Source organism: Rhinopithecus bieti, unplaced genomic scaffold, assembly GCF_001698545.2.
Source record: "Rhinopithecus bieti isolate Rb0 unplaced genomic scaffold, ASM169854v2 scaffold_32264, whole genome shotgun sequence".
Taxonomy (NCBI): Eukaryota; Metazoa; Chordata; class Mammalia; order Primates; family Cercopithecidae; genus Rhinopithecus; species Rhinopithecus bieti.
This window is the reverse complement of record NW_016813984.1, coordinates 630,424-656,311: the sequence shown is the minus strand read 5'-3', so window position 1 is coordinate 656,311 and position 25,888 is coordinate 630,424. Positions and strand designations below refer to the sequence as shown.

General features: G+C 35.5%; 1 protein-coding gene across 1 annotated transcript in view; it reads right to left on the bottom strand.

The window, feature by feature from the left end:
* Positions 1 to 25,888, bottom strand: part of UTRN (utrophin) — a 604,813-nt gene that overhangs the window by 37,520 nt on the left and 541,405 nt on the right. Inside the window, exons 62-64 of the mRNA XM_017849334.1 lie at positions 23,454 to 23,611; positions 19,465 to 19,631; positions 16,228 to 16,339 (exon numbers count right to left, since the gene is read on the bottom strand). Coding sequence (XP_017704823.1) covers positions 16,228 to 16,339; positions 19,465 to 19,631; positions 23,454 to 23,611 — 437 coding nt within the window. The remainder of the gene's footprint in view (positions 1 to 16,227; positions 16,340 to 19,464; positions 19,632 to 23,453; positions 23,612 to 25,888) is intronic.

The window sequence follows — 25,888 nt, the reverse complement described above, 5'->3', positions numbered from 1 at the left end:
TAGTTTCTCTTTGCAATACAGATATCAACTGTGATCCTTCTGAATATGTGTTTAAAATATTTACGTTATCTGCATAGAACTTAATGAAGCCCATGATCCTCTGGTTCCAACTTGACTGCTCAACCTACCACTCATTATACCTCAATCCCTCCTCTTAGAGACAGAAAGAGAGAGGGAAGAGGACGAGAAGGAGGAGGAGGAGGAGGAGGAGGAGGAGAAGGAGGAGGAGGAGAAGGAGGAGAAGAAGAAGGAGAAGGAGGAGGAGGAGAAGGAGAGAGAAACTTTCTTGTAATCACAGAAACTGAGTGACAAGTATATTTGCTTACCTGCTGCCTGCTCCCTGTCCCCACCCTTCAGCTTTTCCTTCACAACATGCATGCCCAGGACTCACAGAAACTTGTTTTGTGGACAGAAACTTTTTTTATTTTTTTGAGACAGAGTCTCGCTCTGTCACCCAAGCTGGAATGCAATGGCGTGATCTCAGCTCACTACAACCTCTGCCTCCCAAGTTCAGGCGATTCTCATGCTTCACCTTCCTGAGTAGCTGGGACTACAGGTGTGCACCACCACATCCAGTTAATTTTTGTATTTTTAGTAGACGGGGTTTCACCATGTTGGCCAGGCTCCTGATCTCAAGTGATTCACCTGCCTCAGATTCCCAAAGTGCTGGGATTACAGGTATGAGCTACTACACCCAGCCAAAAATTAAAAAAAAAAAAAAACAAAGCAAAACAAACAAACAATTTTCAAAAACAACTAAGTTCTGAGTCAACCCCTATATAGTTTTGCCACTTTCTATCTGTTCCCATTCTATCAAAACATGTCTGCTTCTAGTAAATAATTAAGGGAACTTTTGATTCTCTCGGCTTGCAAAGCAGAGATGAGGCATGATTAAGATGCAGCTACTTATCATTTAAAATTTATCAGTTTTTACATTGACAAAACCAAAACTTGCAACAAAGTGCCAGCCCCATGCTATCACCAGGCCTTGCCATCAGATTCACAATGATCAATCTTTTCCCGAATAACTGAATATTGACTACATAATGATCTGCAGTTATATGGAAATAGGCCTTCCCAAATGCAAAGCAAAAGTGCAGAAGAAAAAGCTATTCATGAAAAGAAACATAATTCAAGGAAACCCTGTGGAGGAAAAAGGGTTGTTACAAGATTTGACCGTTTGAGGGTATTCAGCTCTTACCAGGCAGAAAAGGAAAAAAAAAAAAAAAAAAAAAAAAAGAACCAGATTGTAGTTGGGAGCAAATAAGGAACCTTTTAGAGAAGGAGTATCTGGGTTTCAGAATAAAGCCAAAAGGATATATCATCTACTATAAATGATTTTCACATCTTTTGCAATGGTTATCACAACTGCAGATAATTTAGTTTAGAGATATGGTTACCCTAAATGTTTTGGTAAGGAAGGAAAAAAAAAGAAGTTTCCATAATAGAAATGTATAAAGAAGACCTGTGTGTAAGGATAAGCATGTATGACCCAATTTATTTCTTTGTCTGCTCTTAGTACACTGTTAATATAGAGAGAAATACTTAATGAGCAATGGACTCCAGCTTTTACTTGGGAGTAAACTCCATACCTAGCAATGCAAAAGTTTTGATCTCTTAGGCCAGTGATTTTCAAGCCATATTCAGGTCTTCAACTCACAGCCCTGAGTGCAGTGAGTGGGTGGGAGAAAAGGCCAGGTGGGCAAGGCATCAGGCCCCTTACCCAGTGTACCTCAGAAAGGGTATGGTTCAGTTTACACTTCAGTGGTTTTCAGTGTATTCGTAAAGTTAAAAAAACCATCATCACTATCCAATTACAGATCATTTTCATCACCCCAAAGAGAAACTCTGTACCCATGACCCTTCTCCTCCCACAACCCGTGGCAAGCATTAATCTACTTTCTCTACGAATCCGCTTATTCTGGACATTTCATATAAACAAATTAATATAATACATGGTCTTCTATGACTTGCTTCTTTTACTTAGCATCAGTTCTTCTAGTTTATGTATATCTGAGTTCCAACATGAAATCTGGCTTGTGAAAAAAATGACAAATTATTCAGAAGTGCAAGTTCAATTCCACAGCATACATTCTTTAGCTAAATATTTTCAAGACATGAAAGACCAAAGCAAAACCAACCAATAAACAAAAACAATCCCTCTCTATCCCATGCACAAAATAACCAACAACTACTTGCTGTCCCAAAAAGTTATAGCAGTTACTGAAATTAGAGTTGCTAATAATACTCATATTTACATACTTTTTAAAATAGTACACATTCACTCAGCAATAGCTTATCTCCTTGGGGAAAAGCAAGCATGAAGAGTTGTAATCTAAGAGCATTAACTCACTAGTGCCACAAACTTCATGCAATATTAAAAGAAGAAGTGAAAAGCAATTCATCCCAAGGAATTAGAGATTATATTCAGGTTATCAGAATGTAATTCTTCAGCTGGGGTAGAGCCAATAAGATGAATTTAACCCATTTTTACACCGAAAATGTTAAAACATTTATATATACTTGGTCCGGCTTTTATTATATAATGGTAGTACCTAATATTTTTCTGTTTTAAAATGCTAAAGTAATGGTTTGTTTAGAAAAAAAGAAAAAGAAAGAAACAAAGAAAAAAAGAGAACCACCCACTTACCATAATAAATATAACCAAACTCAACTCTATCTTTACACTAGGTGCAATACATTTTTCTAATTTTTAAGCAAATAACTTTTGATATTACGATAGAAAGATAAAATTGAAAGGAACACTCTTTACTACACAAATTACCCAACATTTTAAATGCATTTTTTGGAAATTCGGTTTCTGTTTATTCCTGTAAGAAAAGGAGAACAGATTTTGCAGATCCCATTAGATCAAACACAAGGGTAACATGTTAGCATAGGACCTTGTACCTTATAAATTGTTTTCCTTCAATCTCATTTAACCATCATGGCCTCTCAAGGAGATTATCATCAGGGTTTTGAAGCCTAAGCAAACTCACACTAAGCCTTTGATGGACTCCAACCAAGTTCAGGAAGGAAAAAAATGTTTTTGAAAGCCTGAGTCTTTAGAAAAATGGAACTGTTTTAAGTTTTGAAAGAGAAAGAATCCATCGCCATTGACTAAAATATCTAATATTGCATCCTAAATTTTCCTTCATTTTAAATAAAGTACTGCTTAGATGACATGTGGTTGGTTTTTTTTTTTTTTTTTAATTGTATTAAAATGTCATTTTATAAATAGGCTGGATGCAGTGGCTCACACCTGTAATCCTACCACTTTGTGAGGGTAGATTGCTTGAACTCAGGAACTCGAGACCAGCCTGAGCAACACGGCAAAACCCCGTCTCTCTAAAAAAAAAAATAAAAAAAAAATTAAAGAAAAAATGCTAGCCATGGTAGCATGTGCCTGCAGTCCCAGCTACTTAAAAAAGATTTAAATGGCATATGTAACACATATTTGGTGTCAGTACAACTAGAAAGAAAAATAAAATATACATGAAGGAATAAAAATAAAAAATTGCCAGCTATTTGACCATCCAGAGATAGCCATTCATAAAGTTTTGGTGGCTAGACTGATTTATTTTATAATTCTTTTATCTTAAAGTGAAACAAAATATATACACAAAAATGTATGGCTTAATGAAATATTATCAATATACCACCTCAGTCGGAAAACAGAACACTGCTGCACATTCGAGAACCCCTTTCAGGGACAATTCTCTTCCTTTCTCCATTATTACCATCAACTTCATTTTCTGAAGTAGTTCATAAATTGAATTATGTTTTAAAAATAGTTTTATCACTCCAATGTCTATCCTTAACTGGTTTTGCTCATTTTAAAAAAATCTGATATATTTTAAATCACTTTTAATTTACAGATCCCTCCTCCACACCTGCCATTTCCCTACAGTTTGTCTGTTGGAAAACTCAATTTGACCTGCAGAGTTTTCCAGAGTCTGGATTTTACAGAATGTCTATTTTTGGTACAGTTCAGCACTTTCGTCTGTCCTCTTGATAACCTCCTGCAAATCTGCAACTTGATCCAGATAATGCATCAGACTTTTGTCAAGACAATTAGTGATATTTGGCAGTGTTATAGGAGGTACATAATAGCTGTCATCTCTCTTATGTGATCTTAGCAGCTGTTCATGCTAAGTGTTCATATCCATTCATTGGGAATTGCAAAATGGTGTCATCCTATCATTCATTTTTCATGTATTACTTGGAATACTTTGTGATTATTAATATTGAGTGTCAACTTGATTGGATTGAGGGATGCAAAGTACTGTTCCTGGGTATGTCTGTGAGGGTGTTGCCAAAGGAGATTAACATTTGAGTCAGTGGACTGGGAGACGAAGATACACCCTCAAACTGGGTGGGTACCATCTAATCAGTGGGCACCATCTAATCAGATGCCAGTATGGCTAGAATAAAGCAGGCAAGAGAAGATGGAAGAGCAGACTTGCTGAGTCTTCTGGCCTTCATCTTTTTCCATGCTGGATGCTTCCTGCTCTTGAACATAAACTCCAGGTTCTTCAACTTTTGGACTCTTAGACCAGTAGTTTGCCAGGGGCTCTTGGGCCTTTGGCCACAGACTGAAGGCTGCACTGTCTGCACTTCCTACTTCTACAAAAGTAGGAAGCTTCCCTACTTTTGAGGTTTGGGGACTCGAACTGTCTTCCTTGCTCTTCAGCTTGCAGACAGCCTACTGTGGGACTTCACCTTGTGATCGTGTGAGTCAGTACTCCTTACTAAATTCCCATTCATATATACATCTATCCTACTAGATCTGACCCTCTAGAGAACCCTGCCTAATACATACTTTTATAAAGAAACATCACCACGTCTAACATTTAGGTACACTGTGGTACAGCTCATTTAGAAAAGTCAGGATAAATGTTTGACTGTGTTGACTAATTTTCAATATCTCGAAATGGTTTCTTATCATTTTCCAAAGATGATCAATGCTTTTGTTCATTTTAAATATCATGAGGAACTCAAAGACTGTAATGTATTTGATGGACTTCAATCTGTTGCAATTCTCATTATTGAACGTCAAGTTCAGTTGGCAACTTTTAATATGACTCTAACAGTCTTCAACAGCTTCCTTATTAGCTGCTATTACAAGATGTTCCAAGCACACCTTTTAGGCCTTTTCAGTGTTAATAGGCTTTTGCACAGAGCTGGGAAATATGCATTTGAAGGTGAAATTTCTCTTGAAGTTACACTGATGATTCCAATTCAAATTTCTGATTTAACTTAACTTGTTTTCTAATACACCTCTATCTCATTTTTTCAAAACCAAAAATCTGGTTCTTAAGGACACAAGAGATGAAAGACCTAGACAATCCCATAATTATTCATTTGCTTTTTTTCGTATTACGTACATAATAGTCTTAGAACACTAATACCAATACTACCACCCATATGATTAGTGAAAACATTAAAATATAGATTCACTTTTCTATTTTCCCCCCATTCATAAAGTAGTTACACTGGCATGCTTTATTTGTCATGATATAATTTTGTTCCTTATCTCTTTTTCTTAAAATTGCTTTCACGAGATTTGGTCTTGATACTTTTGTTGCTAAATTTTTTTTTTTTTTTTTGGTTGTATAATTAATTTTCCTAAACTTTTATAAAGAAGTGAGATTGAGGAAAGTTTTTCTAACTTCACAGAGATTCCTCTTTTTTTGCTTTTGTGTGGTATTTACAATTACAGTATGTGTCTCAATCTATTCAGTCTGCTATAACAGAATACTATAGACTGAGTGGCTTAAATTAAACAGCAGGAATTTATCTCTCACAGTTCTGGAGGCTGGAAAGTCCAAGATCAAAGGTTTGGCAGATTTGTTGTCCAATGAATCTGCTTCCTGGGTCATATACAGCCATCTTCTCACTGTGTCCTCCCATGGTGGAAGGGAAGAGAGAGCTCCCTGGGGTCACTTTTATGAATGCACTAATTTCATTCATGACAGCTCCATCGTCATGACCTAATGGCTTCCAAGGCCCCATCTCCTAACACTATCGCGCCAGGGATTAGATTTCAACCCATGAATTTTTGGGAGATATATACATTCCATTCATAGCAGTACTTGAGTTTGGGATTTCCTGGTCCTGTTCCCGCATACCCTCTACCAGCACACATGCACATTTTGGACTAGGCCTTCTCCTTTCATTTCTGTTGCCTTGAGATGCTCCATGTTGATTCTGTTCCCAGAAGTTTTGCTCAGCGTGAGACCTTCTTTCTAGCAGGAAGCCCTGATAGGTGCAGTCTGAGAGCTCACAGCAGGCAAGAGCATTCTAGAAATGTCACACCTTTTTACCCTAGTCTCTGTGCATGGCAAAACCCTTCCAGGTTTAGCACTGCTCTCAAGCCAGCTTTCCATTAAATATCTGTTGCCTATTTTGGGGGCTATCCAGTTCTTAGGCACCCTTACTTCCTTCTCTTTTCTCTCACACAGGCAGTGATGTCTTGTACGTTTTGTGGCTGGTGGTGGCTTGTCGCCACCTGGGTTTATTTTGGATCTCTCTTGTCATCTAGTTTGGTTGCAAACATTGTACATTTTAGTTTTGCTGTCTAGCTGTTCTCTTTACAAATATCTCTTTATAAATGTAACTACTTTAGAAATGGAAGGAAAATGGCAAAGTCAAAAGATATGAAGAAACTCTGAAGCCATGCTACCACTATCTTCCCCAGATGCCTCTGGACTGATTTTCAACAAGCACATAAAAATTCACATATACAAATTAGGGTTGTCCTTCAAACTGTCATTTTTGGAAAGCTAATGATGGTGACTCACTGTGAAAAACATTTTAGAACTGAACCTACACAGACAAGTGGGCATGTGAATTCTGAAAATGTACTTTACTCCACTGTACTGCTATTAAGTAGCCGTAAGACAATGAAAATTTACCTGTATAATAAGAATTAATCAACTTTTTACTTGTTCCCCACCAACTAATATAAATGAATAAAATATGGAAAGTATCACTGAATTATGAAATTTACCCTATGATACATCTATTTGTAGCAAAACCCTAAAGAAAAACCCTAAAGAAAATCACTTGTAAGGCAAAATCAAATAATTTTTTACTTTTGAGATTGTATTTTACCAACCAAAATACAGTTAGGAAATTTTAAATTTTCTTGACATTTTATCCTTCATAGAGAACAAATATAGATACTTCACATGGGACATAATTTAGAGTTACTATATCTTTTGCTTGAGTTTGTGTATCTCTATATGAATGTATGTGTATCCTTCTATATGTCCCTGTTCATGTTGCAAAGTGTATAATCTTACTTTATGCTGAAGTCTATGCACTACTGAACTTCAAAAGCATTAATATATGGCTGAAAGTTCCCTTTTCACTGATATGTATCACAAGGAGCAGCAAGGATAAGGTATAGAAGAATCTAGAATGTAGAAAAGCTAACCCCCCAGTATTCATAATCAAGTGATCCTTGAATAACCAGCTTTACTAGGTCAGCTTAAAGGACTCTTACTATTATCCCTGAAGACCCACAAAGCAGCACACAAAAGGAAACGATTTACAATGCTACCAAATAAGCGAAATCCTGTAACACATAACTTCTAATTGCCAAACAATTTACACAAAACAAGATAAAGAACCACAAAAAAAGAAACAAAACAAAACAAAAAATATTTGTTTTAATTCTCCCAACAATTTTTTTGGGGGGCCACTTCTTAACTTGAGATATCAGTATTAACTAATTCCTTAATGCTCCAAACAGTGGATTTAAACTGTTAATTATAAATATGAATAAGTTACATACAGAGGAAACCAAGGACTTACAAAGAGGTAAATCAAGGTTATATATTTAAAAAAAACACAGTCATTTGGCACAGAAGCAGAATAATTAAACATTATCATTTGGATCATGCACAAGTGCTAAAATCATTGTTGAACAGCACCCTCATTAGCAAGAGTTACTTCTTAAATATAGAAATCAGTAGTCCCAACTGGTGTACACATACTGCTAAGCGGTACATTTCATTATCACAAGACTTATTTTAAAGACATTCTTAACAGGTTTTTTTTTTTTTTTTTTTAAACTATAAAACAACCTCTCAGTTTTTATTTAACTTTCAATGATTTCAACAAGTTGAAATTCAGACACATTTGAATTCCATGGATAGGATGCAATCAGTAAGAAAAGCTCAGAGACTTTCAAGTCCTAATGAAAAAATATGAAGCTAAAAAAATCAGCATTAGCAGAATCACCAAGGAGTCAAGAATCAGTAGGATGATGAATCATCCAAAGTAAAATGGATTTTGCCCAAACCTCACCTTAAAAGCTAATGACAAATCTAAATGCACTGGACCTACTGGGAAAACAACGTAAGGTGAGCAGAAGCTGAAACACCACTTCAGGATGCTGAGGTCAGAGAAATAGCCGTGATGCTGCGTTTTCAGTATATTGGCAAACACCCCACGTCACATCTGAAGAGACAAGACTGCCAAAAACCAAACTTCCCTAACTCAAGGTAGAGCTTTCCAAAGAATGAATCAGCATTTTAAAATATTTTATTTTATAGTCTTACGAAGTACATTGATGTTGGCAGGGGTGGACAGGATTGGTCAAAACAACTGCTTCTAGATTTTTTTTCTTTGTTCTTTTGTTTTGTCTGTGAGTTTTATTTTGCCAATGGCATATAGTTCATTTTAAAAGGCATAATTTATCTTTTAACTTAAAAAAGAAATTCGACTTTTTTACTAGAAAATTGTAATTCTTCTCACTGAAAATATGATTCTTCTCATGAAAACATGTAATTTTGGCTTATTTCCCTATATGTTAATCAATATCAACAAGAATATGTTTGAACCTCTTGCTTTAAAAACAACTGTATTTGCTTAAAACCTGCAATATAAATCTCTTTTGAGTGGTATTAATTTAATAAGCTGCTACTCATCGACGTATTTTTTTCTTGTCGTCGCCTCTTCTCACTAAACTCATCAAAGCTACCAGTACAAACTAGTCCTATGTAAAGCTCAGCAATTGAACTATGACATTGACAATGAATCTACCCTTGCAATTGAAATGCTGGAAGTAGCTGATGCTGTTGACCTTTCAAGCTACAAAATTCTGAAAATATCCCGTCTCCTCTCCCCGAGCAAATATGTCTCTCAAACCACCTTTCACTCCTGGCTAACCTTTCCTTGCTTATTTCCTCCTTCTTTCCTTTTACTATTTCCTCCATTACCTTGCTCTATTTCACATTTTCTCTCCATGGATGGGGTTACTGTACCTCACCATATGCACACTGCCTATCTACCTTTCTTTCTCCATTACAGTGGATTCTGTGTTCTTTAACACATTCCCTTACATCTTGTTCATAATTACTATTTCAACCTACCTCCTTGAATCAATCCTGATGCTCCCATGATAATGCCATCTCCCATATAATCTTTTTCGTTAGTGGCTGTATAATCTCTCTTTCATAAAAACCAAGAGAAAAGGATGTTTATACTTGGCAAGGGTTCAGGACACACTACCTCCAAATGTGGCACATTAGGAGAACAGCAGATGTAGCAAGATCTCTCTGACCTTCTCCCACGCTTCTTACCTAAAGGGTCATAAGACCCTTAATCGAGAGATGCCCTCCTTATTCCTGGAGGGAAGAAACATCCTTATCACTGAAGACAGGGGGACACAGAGAAGAATCCGAACAAACAGGCCTTGCTAAGTTCCCCTAGTTCATTAGCATTAGGTCATATCTTCTTATTCAATCATACTTTTACACAACTGTCCACTCTTCATCAAACCTAAGCATAAAAATACACAGGCTTCCATGTTTCTTTGGGTCTTCTCTTCCTGATGAAGGCTTCCATGGAATGTAAAATTTATACTAAATCAATTTGTATGCACTTCTCTTGTTAATCTATCTTTTGTTACAGGAGCCTCAACTATGAAACTAAGATGGGAAGAAAATATTTTTTTTCTCTCCTAAACACCCTTTTCCCCTTAGCTTCATCTACTAAAGCCAACGTGCCCTTCCCCTCTCCTTTGATGGTACAATGCCAGACAGGGCTATCACCTGTCTGTCACTTCAATTCTAGAGATGCAGTGATGACTTTCTAAAAGCCATCTCATTTCTAGAACCTTCTGTGTCCTACTTCAGTCACACATTGGGGTGTGGGCATACCTCAGGCCTCATTATAACTTAAAACAGCTTTTAGTTCAAAATCTCTAACTTGAAAAAATCTTTCACTGACTGGAATCTTCTGACTCTTCTCACTTCTTATATTATAAATAAACCTCTTCTTTCCCCATCATCTTGATCTCTAGCCCTTTATCCCACCACGGGATTTCTTCAGCATGAGGATACCTCAAATCAACTACAGTATCATTAACACCTTTGAATTTTTCACTCCCTTGGCCTTCAAATATACTTTTCATCTTTTAATTCCAAAGCTGCTGAGCAATGAGGGAGTCATAAACTACAAATCCTTGCCAATTAACCTCAGCTGCACTCCTGTGGCAAGGTAGCAATCAGTTTACTCATCTCTGTGTGACTCATGATTGACCCTAGTAGCTATTCTAAACATTTCCCATTCTTCTTAGTATTTAACCCTATCCAGTTCTCTCTCACTGTTGGCAATTGTATGAACTTTTATAAATCATGTGAAATTTAAAGAAGAACTCTTCAATTTAAAGAAGAACTATCTTTGGTTCAGTCATTATGAAAACAGTCTAAAGGTTCTTTTAAAATTAAAATAGAACTATCGCATCATCCAGTAATCCCACTTCTGGATACATATCCAAAGAAAATAAACTCATTATCTCCAAAAGATATTTATACTCCTATGTGCACTGCAGCGTTATTCACAATAGCCAAGATACAGAATCAACCTAAGTATCCTACAACAGATAAATGGATAAAGAAAATACAGTGAAATATATCCAGTCATAAAAAAGGAAGGAAATCCTGTTATTTGCAATGACTTAGATGAGTCTGGAGGACATTATACTAAGTGAAATAACCCAGATACAGAAAGACAAATACTGCATGATCTCACTCATATGTGGAATCTTAAAAAAAAAAAAAAAAAAAAAAAAAAAAAAAAAAAAATCAAGCTCATAGTAGCAGAGAGTAGAATAGTGGTTACTAGGGGCTGGGAGATGGAGGAAAAGAGAAGAGACTGGTCAAAGGGTATAAACTTTCAGTTATATGACAAATAAATTCTGGAGACCTAATGTACAGCATGTGGCTACAGATAATACACTTGAAATTCACTAACACAGTAGATCTCATCTCAAAAAACAAAATCACACACTATCTTTTATATGCCCTAACATATAAAAATGTTTCTAATTTGAATTAAATTTTGGTTACTTACAACAAAGATGATTTTAAAGATCTGAGTAGGGTAATTTTCACAACAAAATTAAATCATCATAAATTAAAAAATTTAAATCTGAACATCTTAATATAAGACATAACTTTATTTACAAAAAATAATCCCTGAATTCAAAGATGTAGTGCATGGATAATATGAAAAAAAAATTGACTACTGTCTTGATTTTAATCATTCTAAAAAAATATTACAGTCTTGAATTTCTCCACATAGAGGTATTTTTTCTCCTTCATGAAATTTTCTCTGTATTTCCAACTCCTAGCAAAATGCCTGGTATGTAAAAGGGTATTCAACAAACATAATATTCCAGCTAGGATATATATAAACTCCTATTTTCCAACGGCGTGTGTGTGTGTGTGTGTTTCCCTAATGGAGTTAAGTCACTAAATCCACGCCATCAACTTTGCACAAACCACTTACCTTCTCTAAGACTTAGTTTTTCCTTCAAAATAAAGATAAGTTAGATGATCTCTTAGAGCTTTAATTCCAGCTTTAATATTCTATAATTAGTATTTATAAATTCAGATATGAGCTCATTTGGCTTTTATGAGGCAAATTTAACTAACACAGGGAGAAAAGTATAAAAGTCATCCCAGTCCTCAAGGAGGTAAAAAGATAATTGAGAAGACAAAAACACCGCACAGTTAGAAAATGATACAAGGGAACATAGAATCAAAAGTTAATTGGTAAAGTAGAGGCTATTGGCAGAGGCCTCTGAACTAAGTGCTTTGATGAGGGTAAAACTGGAGGAGCTGGGGGAGATTTCACACACAAAGTGGGAGGTGAGCTGTTTTTGTGAGAAGGTAGGATTTGGACATATGGAGACAGAATGATGACAGGCATTAAATATCATCTGTGTCATGCTGTCTCTTGAAGATCAACTCTTATTAAGCCTAATGAAATAATTCTTAAATGTACAAATTTGGATTATAGAATAGTAGGGGAAATAAGACAAAAGTCATTTCCTAGAGAAATAAAATTCTGCTACATTTCTTCAGATAATTTACATATATATAAATTATCAATATCATAAAACACTTTCATGAGTCATGATATTTCATTCATATACCATTAGTCTTCTTACAGCTAAAGGCAAACATTACCATAAATTATAAGCAGATATATTGGCAAAACATTTAGGGTGCATTGTGGATTTAAAATAAGGTTTCTAAATTGCAGAAAGCTCTTAAAAATAGAAACATTCAGAGTCAGCTGTAAAGGACTTTGAAAAGGAAAGAGATGAAGTCAGTAAGGTGACTGGAGCATCTTCTTAACCAAAAAGGGAGACACACTCTGAGGAATGTAAACATCAAGGTCCATATGGAAAGGTCTGATCCATTTAACACTCAAATGGTGCTTATTATCACTGTACTGAACAAATCCACACTTGAGTTCATTTTCTAAGGCAGACATGAAATGACTTCAGGAAATGTTGAGTAAAAGGTGGATGAACCATAAATAAAACAGTAGAGCAAATGTAAAGAACGTGGGTGAAAAGAAAGAAATTTCAGAAAGCAGTTAAATCAGGTCATTCATTGCTATTAAATGCAAGCATCTTTTTAAAGATTCAATTAATACATACTTCTAGTTATTTTACAAAAAGTTGTAGGGTCAAATGCAGAAAGTGACTTGTCATACAGATGATTTATAAGTAGGCTGTTGATAAGATCACTACAAAGCCTCAGAAATGGGCAAAGGATATCTTGAAAAATGAAGCTATCCTTGTATAATGCAGGATAAGCTGCAATCTTGGAAATGATAACAGCGACTTTTGAAAGACTATGCAACAAGAACAGTTTTGGGTAACTTACAGATTTCATTTAAAATTGGTAGTTGGAGAGTGGAATTCAAACGTGTATCAGTGATTCTTAAGCATGCACCCACTGGATGACAACTGTTGAAGATACGTGGGTTTCAAATTGTTTGGGTATTTTGTAAAGCCATTAAGAATTATTATACATTTAAGACCAAGAAAAAGAGTAATTTTATATATCTTTACTATAACAACATATATTTACTTTATGATATTTTGATACTAGCATTTTATAATCAGCTTTCTAAATTTCTATAATAGCTACTCATGTAAATATTACTATGACATTTTTCCCCAATCCAAATTCCTTACAATGATCCCCGGGGTTCTATACAATCTGATAGTTGCCTTTCTTTTTAATTCCATCTCCTACTATTGTCTCTCTTTCGTCAAATTTGTCCTGGTTTCTTTCTGTTCCCTGGTTACATCCACCTCCTTCCCAGTCTCAGTGTGGGCTTCAAATATATTGGACCTATGCAGTTGCACAGGGCCCTACAATCAGAAGGGCCTTGAACTTGATTTACTGCTCTGATGTTGCCACTTTGGAAGTCTTAATAATTGTTAAACAAGCCCCCCCCCCCAGTTTCATTTTGCACTGGGCACTTCCAGTTGTGTAGCCAGTGCTCCTTTCCATGTGCCCCTTGGGGAACAGGCTCCACTTTCTGTAGCCCAATCACGCTAACCTTTTTCCCATCTCATACCACTGTATGTTCTGTTTCTTCTTTTTGAAATATGCTTCTACTAGTTCTTTAGAGGGCTGAATTTCCTTCAAACTTTGGTCTCAACTCAAATGTCAGCTCAGACAAACCTTACTGATTTCTTTATCTGAAGTGTCTCTTCTAATCATTCTATCTCATTATATATCCATTTCCTTAAAGGCATTTACTGCAATCTATAATAACCTCATTTATTTGTTTCCTTGTTCATTCTCACACATTCTTCCTCCTAAAGGGAGAGTAGCAGGAAAGTCCACAATCTTGTCTTTCTGGGTATACTATGATACATTATCAGAGCTGAAATGACTGACAAGGATTCTCTCCTTGACCAAATTTGTGTTGGCCTCCAGTAAGCTCTGTTCTTTACTGAAGCCCTGACCTATAAAAACTGCAAATTTTCAGCACAAATCATTTTGTCCATACCCTTCCACCCACTTCTCCATTAAAAAACTTGAACAAACATGAACATAATTCCTAACAGTTCAAGGCCACATCCCTAGATTACCCTAAAAAAGGGGATCATTAAGGCATCTGCCCTCTTAAAGCATCTGCCTGTTTGCTCTAGCCAACACCTGAAGACAGGTCCCTGCTCACTCTTTCTTAGGACATTTACTAAAAAGGGCTTACAATGGGGAATCCTTCCTCTGTCCCTTTGAGATGTGTATGTATCTCCAACAACTCAGGGGTGTCTTTCTCAAGGACCCGAAAGTCATTTCTCTGAAGTGTAATCATCAGGAAGGATAGGGCCCCTGTCTCCCAGTCTTTCTGGAATGGTAGAATCCTAACTCTTGACAATTGCCAGCTCACAGACACAGCTGGTCTGATGGAACTGATGCTGACCAATGCTGGGTCAGTTTTCACTTTCTTGCCTCTGCTCAAGTCCCTCTTTTGTTTCCCCAGTCTATTCCCTCCTGAAAACACCCAGTCACCTCTGTACAAACAGAAGTATATGTGTATAATCAGTGTATTATTGATTAAAATCTGTCCTTACCATTTTAACTAGTGTCTGGTTTTGTTTATCTTTGACAAGAGGGCCTGACACCTACAAAATGTTCAGTATTAATTTGTTGGGTGAATAAATACGTTAATAATAGTAATAAATGATGTTTCACAAATTTTCTTGGGGAGATTTCTTTTTCCTGGTTAAAGCTATTATGTGGTATGGGCACTTCCTCCATTATAATTCACCAATATTTTCTAGAGATTTCTTCTCCATACACAGGGCACTTAATTATTTGAGATAAGATACCTATGAGTGTGAGATTTATATGTGTAACTTTTATAAGTATTGCAGCCCTGCTGTCAATTTATGATCCAAAAAAGTAACTCAATTCCTTAAACCAAAGAAAATAGACAGCTTGATGAATACATTTGGGCACTATTTGGAAGGAAGTAAAAGAAAAGCTATTAATAGAACATGAGGATAACTTCAGGAAAAAATAGCTGTAAATCAAAGGAACAACAAGAACTTATGTCCAATGCTGGTGGGGCTATAGTAAAATTGAAACTTTAACAAAATGTGATAATAATGTAAAGTGGGATAAACCTCTTTTGAAAAAAAAACCTTAACATCAAGTATTTTGACCATAAAAAATACTCATATTCATTGACTCAAATAACCTACTTATAGTGCTTTATTCTATTGCAATGTAATTTACATAATATCTGGAATGAGCTACCTTCACAAAGATACTTGTAAAAGTGTTATTTATAACATCAGAAAATTGAAAATAAACGAAATGTCCAAATTTAAGGGAACCTGTAGTAATTCACTCAATTAAAAATTTTGTGACTAAAAAAAAATTATACTGTTTGACAAAATGGAATGTTGAGTGAAAATATCAGGAACAAAATACATAAATATAAATATAAATATGAATAGAATCTTAAAACCAGAGACATTGAAAATTAGAAGGTAGTTTATATAGGAGCTATAATTAGGAATTATATTTTTAATATCTCCATTTTCTGTATTTTGCTAATATGAATATAGTATGTAACTATGAAAACATAAATATGTCTAAAAAAACCATGATTTTTCATTACATAGTATCATTTTCAATGTAGGTCACCATCAGTTCTTAAAAGAATTTGCTACCAAAAAAGTTTAAAATCAAAACACAGATGTTAAAAAAAGTTACTATTTTTTTCTGCACTAATTAATTCAACATAAACGAGTTTACTTAAAACAAAAAACATAATCTTCAAAGTGATATTTTTTCAAAAAAGATTGTCTAAATAAACAATAACATTTTAGATATTAGTTAATTCAATGGCAATGTATTAAAAACAAAACAGTGGGTTAGTACTCACAGGTATACAATATTCCACCATTGGGTAGTGTAATTTGTGACCTTTTGCTGTTCGACCCGAAAAGAAACAACTCTGGCAGACATCGTAGTTAAAATGCTTAAGGCTTCTATACCTAGAGAAAACAAAAGAAAATTTATTGGCTTGCATTACTATTATTTAGTCCAAATTTGCGGTAAGAAACTTCATTCATCCAAATTACCAAAAAAAAAAAAAAAAAAAAAAAAAAAAAAAAAAAAAAAAATCAAATTTTGGAGTTCAAGTCTCTGAAACATGCTTCCATCTGTTTATACATGAGAGGGAGGTAAATACGCATGTCAGAAGGTTTATTTTAATGTTTGAATATGAATGGAAAGCGATGGACAAGAAAAGAATTATATCTATTAAGTTGAAACATCAAATTTTAAAATATCAATTACACCATCAATAAGAAATGAATTTTAAAATTCCCTCACAAAGATACCGTTTTTAACAATGAGCACTTTTATATTTGGTTTAAATTAGTCAGTAGAAAAAAAAGAAATCAAGAAATACTGTGTAACAGAGGAAAAACTAAATAGAGCCTTTATCACAATGCATCCTTGAATGGAAATGGTGTTTTAAAATCTCTGGCATAAGAATGACACTGTACATTGACTTCTACTTGTAGAATCGTACTTACAAAAGCAAAACCTTAGATGACCAGTTTCTATCAGTCTCAGTGGAAAACATCTTCTCCCAAATATATTCTGTCAGCATTGCTGGTAGAACTAAGAACATAAATTATACCCACATCTACAGAAAAAAATTAAATGATACAACCAATAGAATGAGAATGGAAGCAAAATTTAAAGGTTGTGTGACTATAAACTACTAAGTGCTGAGTAGCTTCTAGAATGACCTGAAAAATCACTTGCAAATCAATCTTAAGGAAATCATTCTGCATATACTACAGCCAGCTTACTTTTGCCAAGGAAGCTACTGGTTTGAAACAATCACATACACTAACAACATCTCTTGGTCTATCAGCATGGCTTGACAGGTATGATTGACATCTTCTTTCTAAATGGAATTTTATCTTCTGCTGAATACTCCTTTGGCAGATAGCCATTCTTCCTTTTTCATTGGTAACATACCCTTGTGCTGTTAGCACATTTTAGCAATGAGCCTTGAGAAAATTGCTGTTTCTTAGCCTCTCTTGCTGATGGTGGTGACCAGTGCAATACAAACCAAAGTTATTAGGTGGGGTTCTAATTGGAATTTCAAGGGACTGACTCAGTTGGGAAGAGGCATGCTCCCTCTTCCTCCCCACTGGAAAATGGATCTGACATCCAGAAGAGTCACTTTGTTAGCATGAAGTGACTTTGAAGATGGATGCCACATGTTAGGGATGACAGCGCATGAAAACAGAGCTAAGGGCCCAAGTGGTCACAAAAAACAGTCTTGGATTACCTACCTTCACTTTGTTAACAAGAAAGAGAACTAAAGCTCTAATTTATTTATGCAACCACTATTAAGCAACTGTGTATGATTCTAACTGAAAAAATTCCCAGCTTACAAAACATTCTGTAAATCTAAGATTTCATTAACATTTAATTTGGAGGTAATTAGTGAAAACCTCTAGCAGTATTTATAAAAGTTCAGGGAAAATGAATAATATATATATATATATGGTAGAAGCTTGAGAGACAGTCTGAATGAAGTTAAGATTATATAAGATTATTCTATAATAGACATATTTCTCTTTCTTTATTTCTGTATTTGCCTTTCCATTCATTCTCTGAAGACACAGAGAAAGATGCATCTTTTTACAACTAAGCTAATCAGACCTATTCCAATTGGACCCTATTTCACTATTGGAATTGTTCTTTTATTCATTCCCTTCATGGGTAATCTTTGTGCAATAATTAAATTACCATTAGCTTGAAGAAACCTTTGCTCGGCCTTGTGCCTAAACCAGGTATCAACTCTGGACATATTTCTCTTTCATTCAAAATTAAAATTTTAGATGTACTACATTCTCAATGTAGAAAACAGGAAAATATACAGGCAAGTAAAAGGAAGACAATATATCACTTACCATCTTCCAATTTTCAATATCCTGACATATTTTCTTTAAGTTATAGTTAGATTTTTTAAACAAGTTGTTTGCACATACTAGCCTATGTATTTTCCTGAGCCATCTTTATAATGACATGGATAGAATCCTCTCTAAGATTCCCAATGACTTCTGATTCAAAGAATCTTTCTGATGCACTTAACACCTCTACCATCTTGCTAAAGCCTTCTCTTTTGATTTCCACAACACTATGCTTCTTTACTTCTCTGAAGAATCCTGTTCTCTACCTTATTATACCTCTCTCTAATCCTGCCTTTTACTGAGCAACAGCATTGTCCAGGTTTTTCTGGCATTTCCACTTAATGAAGATGTTCAACAATACATTCATAGGTTTAGCTACTATCACACTAATGATGTTATTGGTAGTAACAAAAAGAGCCAACATTTACTGAATGCCTACTCTGTGATAGGTACTGCCCTAGACACTTTCATGTATTAACTACTACTATGAGGAAACACTCATAGAATCTGAAGTTGAAGAAACTCAGGTTCAAGAAGGCCAAGTATCTTATTCAAAGTCTCAGTGCCAAACAATAGATCCAGGATTCAAGTCTAAGTAGCCTGACTCCAGAGCTACTTCTCAATACACTATCTCCTGAATATTCTCCCATAACCTTAATCTCTGATCTGCTCGTCTGAAACACTGATTACATTAAAGTATGGCATTCAGCAGTGCTCCTCATGGGAAGAAGTCAGGTTAATGTACTTCATATCAAACTTGGCAGAAGTAACACAAAGTCATTTGGTTACTTCTCAGCCGGTAATTAAACATTGCTTCCTGTTTGCTAAGTTTGACCCCAAAGACCTCAGAATATTCACCAAATTCCATCAGGGTTATATATTTATAATCAGCCATACAATTTTCATGCATGAATCATTTTTGTGACCTAAGTAAATGGACATTCATAGAAATCTCTGGTTCTGACCAAAGTAGTGTAAATGAAAATAATATTAGCAACAATAATAAAATATGCTTCATGTAGTAGTTATAAGAAGAAATGCCACTTTTTGATAGATGAGACATGCTGAACATACCATGTATTTAGAAGGCAAACCTCCAAATGGGAATGGAGGATGGACATACCACTGAGATTACGCAAAGGGAACAGAAAATAGCCTCCTCCAGCACTGGCACGCCTTACCTGAACCCGACAATTGGACATTCTTTGCAGATGTTGCATTTGGCCTGATGTTTTGCAGTCTCTGCTGCTGCCACTCGATGTAAAACTGGCAGCCAAACCATGGACTGTGGTTCCAAATGCATCCAATCTATAAACTCTTTCACACTTATTTCTGGTTTATTGTTATTCTGGCGAAAAAAGATATATATTAAAAGTGAAGAAATGTCTTCATTTAAATGGTAGCAAGTGTTGTTGCTTCATAATCTTCTGAAAATTTGTGCAGAAGAGGAAACTATATAACTCTTTCCATGTCAGTTAAATCCCAATGCTTTAAGGTTCTTCAAGTCAAGAAAATTCTAGAACTTATGAGTAGAAAAAGCAGAAATTGTCACATAGGAAGAAGTAAAAAAATACCAAGACTTCAATATACTCAGCTTTTGAAAGAAACAAAAGCAAAAACCAAAACCACCCAATTCCAAGTCATCCTTTTACATAAATAATTCTATAAAACTCATTCGGCCAGGCGTGGTGGCTTAAGCTTGTAATCTTAGCACTTTGGGAGGCCAAGGTGGGCGGATTGCCTGAGCTCAGAAGTTTGAGACCAGCCTAGGCAACACGATGAAACCCCATCTCTACTAAAACACACACACACAAAATTAGCTGGGCGTGGAGGCGTGCACCTGTAGTCCCAGCTACTCGGGAGGTTGAGGCAGGAGAAACTGCTTGAATCTGGGAGGTGGAGGTTGCAGTGAGCCGAGATCACGCCACTGCACTCCAGCCTGGGTGACAGAGCAAGACTCTATCTCAAAAAAAAAAAAAAAAAAAAATTAATCTAAGACAGTAAAAACTTGTGAAAGACTCACTGATAATTTTACAAACTTGAAGGCCATTATAAATGCTAAATAAAAGCTGTCATTTTTGTGTGTCCTGCTCCAGTCCCATTATATCATCACACGGGAAGCATATTGCTATGGATATACTTTGCAGGATTTTCAAATTTATCAGGATAAATTACATAAAACTCCCCAATCCCTCTACAACTCCCAATACTAAGCAATTTTCCTAAGTGCAAGGCTAAAATTTCTACCAATTTCATCCTCCTGTTGCTGTTGAGGTCATTCTGTGAACCTACATGTATGACTATAAATCATATTTAGAATTTGCATTTGATATTTTTTGTATTTCTAAAACAAGAACAAGGGCCATTATAAAATGTAATAACCCATGACATCAATTCTCCTCAAAGATAGGGTGTGAGCCTTTTTTTTTCCCTAGCAATGATAAATCACTGGCTACGCTTTGCCAAAATATCTGTAGACTTGTACTTTATGCATATGTATAACATCAGTAGTAACATTTCTAAAATGTCTTTATATGCAATAAACATTAAAAAGAAACTAAAGTGCTTTCTCAGTTTAAAATTAGTAACTTAGATCAGTATAAAACTTTGTGTATCTCCCTTTTGTATGCGTAGTTTCAAAGAAAAAAACTGATACTTTAATAACATCTTTAATGTATATATATATATTTAAAATCTTGTCTTAAAAAGAACTCAGGACATTTTAATTGTTATTTAGCAGATACTTATTAAAGTAGGTATGATGTTCAAGGTGTAGGAAATCTAATAGTCTGAATGTTTTTGTTCCCCCAAAACTCATATGTTAAAAACCTAACCACTTAGGAGATGGTACAAGGTGGTAGAGTCTTTAGGAAATGATTAGGTCTTGAGGGTGGAGCTCTCTTGAATGGGGTTAGTGCCCTTATACAAGAGGCCCAAGACCTCAGAAATAGCGCCACACATCTACAACCATCTGATCTTTGACAAACCTGAGAAAAACACACAATGGGGAAAGAATTCCCTATTTAATAAATGGTGTTAGGAAAATTGGCCAGCCACATGCAGAAAACTGAAACTGGACCTCTTCCTTACACCTTATACAAAAATTAACTCAAGATGGATTAAAGTCTTAAATGTAATACCTAAAACCATAAAAACTCTAGATGAAAATCTAGGCAATACCATTCAGGACATAGTCATGGGCAAAGACTTCACGACTAAAACACCAAAAGCAATGGCAACAAAAGGCCCAGCAAAACAAACAAACAAACAAACAAACAAACAAACAAACAAACCAACCAACCAACCAACCAAACTGTCATCAGAGTGAACAGGCAACCTACAAAATGGGAGAAAATTTTCAAAATCTATCCATCTGACAAAGAGCTAATATCCAGAATCTACAAAGAACTTCAACAAATTTACAAGAAAAAACAAACAACGCCATCAAAAAAGTGGGTGAAGGATATGAACAGACACTTCTCAAAAGAAGACATTTATGCAACCAACAAACATATGAAAAAAAGCTCATCTTCACTGGTCAACTTGCCATCAGAGAAATGCAAATCAAAACCACAATGAGATACCATCTCATGCCAGTTAGAATGGCAATCATTAAAAAGTCAGGAAACAACAGACACTGGAGAGGATGTGGAGAAACAGGAACACTTTTACACTGTTGGTGGGAATGTAAATTAGTTCAGCCATTGTGGAAGACTGTGTGGTAATTCCTCAAGGATATAGAACCAGAAATACCATTTGACCCAGAAATCCCATTACTAGGTATATACCCAAAGGATTATAAATCATTCTACTATAAAGACACATGTACACGTATGTTTGCTGCAGCACTATCCACAATAGCAAAGAGTTGGAACCAAAAGCCCATCAATGATAGACTGGATAAAGAAAATGTGGCACATATACACCATGGAATACTATGTAGCCATAAAAAAAGGATGAGTTCATGTCCTTTGAAGGGACATGGATGAAGCTGGAAACCATCATTCTCAGCAAACTAACACAAGAACAGAAAACCAAACACCACATGTTCTCACTCATAAGTGGGAGTTGAACAATGAGAACACATGGACACAGGGAGGGGAACATCACACACTGGGGCCTGTCAGGGGTTGGGGGGCTAGGGGATAGCATTAGGGGAAATACCTAATGTAGATGATGGGTTGATGAGTGCAGCAAACAACCATGGCATGTGTATACCTATGCAACAAACCTGCACGTTCTGCACATGTACGCCAGAACTTAAAGTATAAAACAAACAAACAAAAAAAGAGGCCCAAGACAGATCATTCACTTCTTCCATCATATGAGGAAACAGCAAGAAAGGTTGCAATGAACTAGAAGGCGGGCCCTCAGCAGACACTGAATCTGCTAGCACCTTGATCATGGACAGCCTCTAGAACTGTAGAAAATAAATTTCTGTTGTTTAAAAGCCACCCAGTTTACGGTATTTTATTAGAGCAGCCTGAATGAACTAAGACAGGATACAACAGTAAAATGATAGCCACAGTCCTTGTCTTCATGGAGCTTAGGTTCCTACAGAAGAAACAAACACTAAGCCATGAATTATATAATTCAGTGTGTAATTATAATTGTACTGAGTATGAGAAGGAAGAGGTGGAAGATATTAAGGTGAATATAATAGGAAAATATAGCATTATCTGAAGAGGTCAGAGAAAGATTTTGAGGATGTGAGAGTTAAAGCTAAAATCTAAAGATCAAATAAGGATTAGGTATGAGAAGTGAGTTAGTGAGCAATGGGGAAGGAAGAATGTCTAAACAGCAGACACAGGTCCAAAGGCACTGCTGAGGAAATAAAATAAAATCAAGGAAATAAAACAGTGCAGCTGGAAAGTGGAGAGCAAGGAGAGGAGTGGTAGGAGAGGAGGACAGGAAAAGGGCAGAACGAACAGCATTTAATGGCAAAGGTTAAAGACTGTAGCTTTTATTAAAGAAAAACAGCAAGTCTCTTTGCAAGGGTTGCTATTTTTTGAAGCGAATGAGCCTTAGGAAATAAAATATACCACTTGTTGGATGGTACCCAAAGTCTTTCAGCATTTGGCTCCAGCCTGAGTTTCCTATTCCATGTCTCAGAACATCCTCAAAACCCTTCCCCAACACACCCTGCGTACCAGTGATCCTTCATGCTTACCTGTTGGAAGCAGCTGCGAACACTAGGCTCAATATTACTGCCTCCAAAAGCTGCTACTTCACCTAGCTGCCGGGGTATCTGGATGGCATCATGAAGTAACAGGCCCAGCTGCCTCTGGTCACACATTTCCGTGGGCCCTGCCACTTCCTTAAAGAGATCTGCAAAGAGAGGCAAGAGGTTAACTTCCATCTGCCTACAGCGTTTTTTTACTTAAAATATATCTTTGGTAATGTGGACTGAAACATGTAGATTAAAATAATTTCAGAAGGACATGAATCTGATCAATTGCCTCCTGAATTCCAATGACCTTAATATTCTGATCTTAATATTCTGCATTACATATGATATTAGATTATTTTAAGAAGCATGTAGTTAACCCGTTCCTGCAAGAATGGGTTATATATACATATAAACATAAATCATGCATATATCATATAAATCAATAAACACAAATTTCCTTTTTAAAATGATACAATAAGCCCATATGAATTAATTTTATGAGCTTCATAAGAAATTCCCTTCTTACTGAGAAAGAATGAGCGAAAATAAAGCTTCCTTCATGACTCGTCAAAGGAATGGACGTAGTTGGGTGCTGTGGTGCATGCCTGTAATCTCATCTACTGGAGAGAATAGGGCAGGAGGATCACTTGAGCCAGGAGTTCGAGACCAGTTTGCGCAACATAGCAAGACCCCAACTCAAAAAAAATTAAAAACAAAAAATAAAAGGATAAACGTAACTTAAATAACAAACCTTCAAATTTTAACAGATTTGTTTACCAACTTTTTGTGTTCACTCCTAAATTCAATATTCTACTAAATGTACCTATATTATAGCTTATTTTAAAGACTTTTACATTCACATCTATTTTATATAAGAAGCACTAAAAGTACAAGAAGGTGTGCTTTTCTCTTTCGGGCTAGTCTCCCATTCCTTATTAGCTATAAACACTATTTTGTTTTACTTTATGTAATGAAATACATTTAATATCAAATTTTAAAATGTGTGCATATTTTCACAAAGTTTTAGGTTTTCCATTCATTAAAAAACTGATCTGTTTTATAATTCTCTTAATTCAATAAAATTAAAACTCTTCTATTTTGTCCACTCTTGGTTTACCTTTTATTCACCATATACAATACTTTGAAGATCAAAATTATTATATAATTTTCAACAATAAAGCTAATATCCTAAGATAAGTTACTTTTGGAAGAGGAAGAACTTTCAAATACAAACAATCCACTTCATTATAGAAATTAATACTTTTTGGAAATAAATTCTAAAAATTCAAAAGCACTTAAAATCTAAATGTTCTTCATGTGAAATTTTCCAAGAATAGAAGAAAGTGGAGTAAATATTAATTGGATTCTAAAAATATTTTCAAACAGTACCTGATATCAGATCAAAATGTATCATTTTCTCTCTCTCTCTCTTTTTATTTTTTTTTTCTTTTTGAGATGGAGCGTCACTCTTGTTGCCCAGACTGGAGTGCAATGGCACGATCTTGGCTCACTGCAACCTCCGCTTCCTGGGTTCAAGCAATTCTCCTGCCTCAGCCTCCCAAGTAGCTGGGATTACAGGCATGTAACACCACACCCGGCTAGTTTTGTATTTTTAGAGAGACAGGGTTTCTGCATGTTGGTCAGACTAGTCTCGAGCTCCCGACCATAGGTGATCTGACCCACATCGGCCTCCCAAAATGCTGGGGATTACAGGCGTGAGCCACTCTGCCCGGCCCATTCTCTCTTTTTATAAGGAATATAATGCTAGATCTAATGTCGTCAATGGTGAAATTTCAAACTGAATCAAGCTCAGTGATATTGATACAGTAATTATAATGAAGTATGGCTTTAATTATAAGCATACATAGGGAAAGCAAATTCAATGAAGATAAATTTCATTTTTATTATAATTTTTTCACTTAGATTTGGTTAGAGCTCTACTTGTTTCTTTCCATTAAAAAAAGAAGGCTATCATAGACAAAAATATTTATCCAGCAGTCTTAGTATGATGTTTATTTTAAACCAGTCCCTGGGAAGAGGTCTGTTAAGTAAATAAAAGTTGATGCATATGTATAATAATCTTTACATAAAAGTGTACATTTTCAGCAAGATCAACTATGCCCAACTTTCCTCTTTTGAGACATAGGGCTATACCACTATGTCACTATTTAGGTAAAACTACTCACAAAACTTAAGGACAAAAGTGTCCTTAGACATTTTGACATATTTCTATAAATCCTTATAAAAGTTCCTACAAAAGTTCACATTCTCAACATTATAGTCAGATACAAAAAGCAGTGTCAGGGTAAAGGAATGGGTAATAAGAAAGTCATAATCTAAAAAACTCAAATTCTAATAAATCAGCACAGAAGAGATGCTAATGATAATTTAAAAGGATGGTTTGAAAATGTGTACTTTTTTTTTTTTTTTTTAAG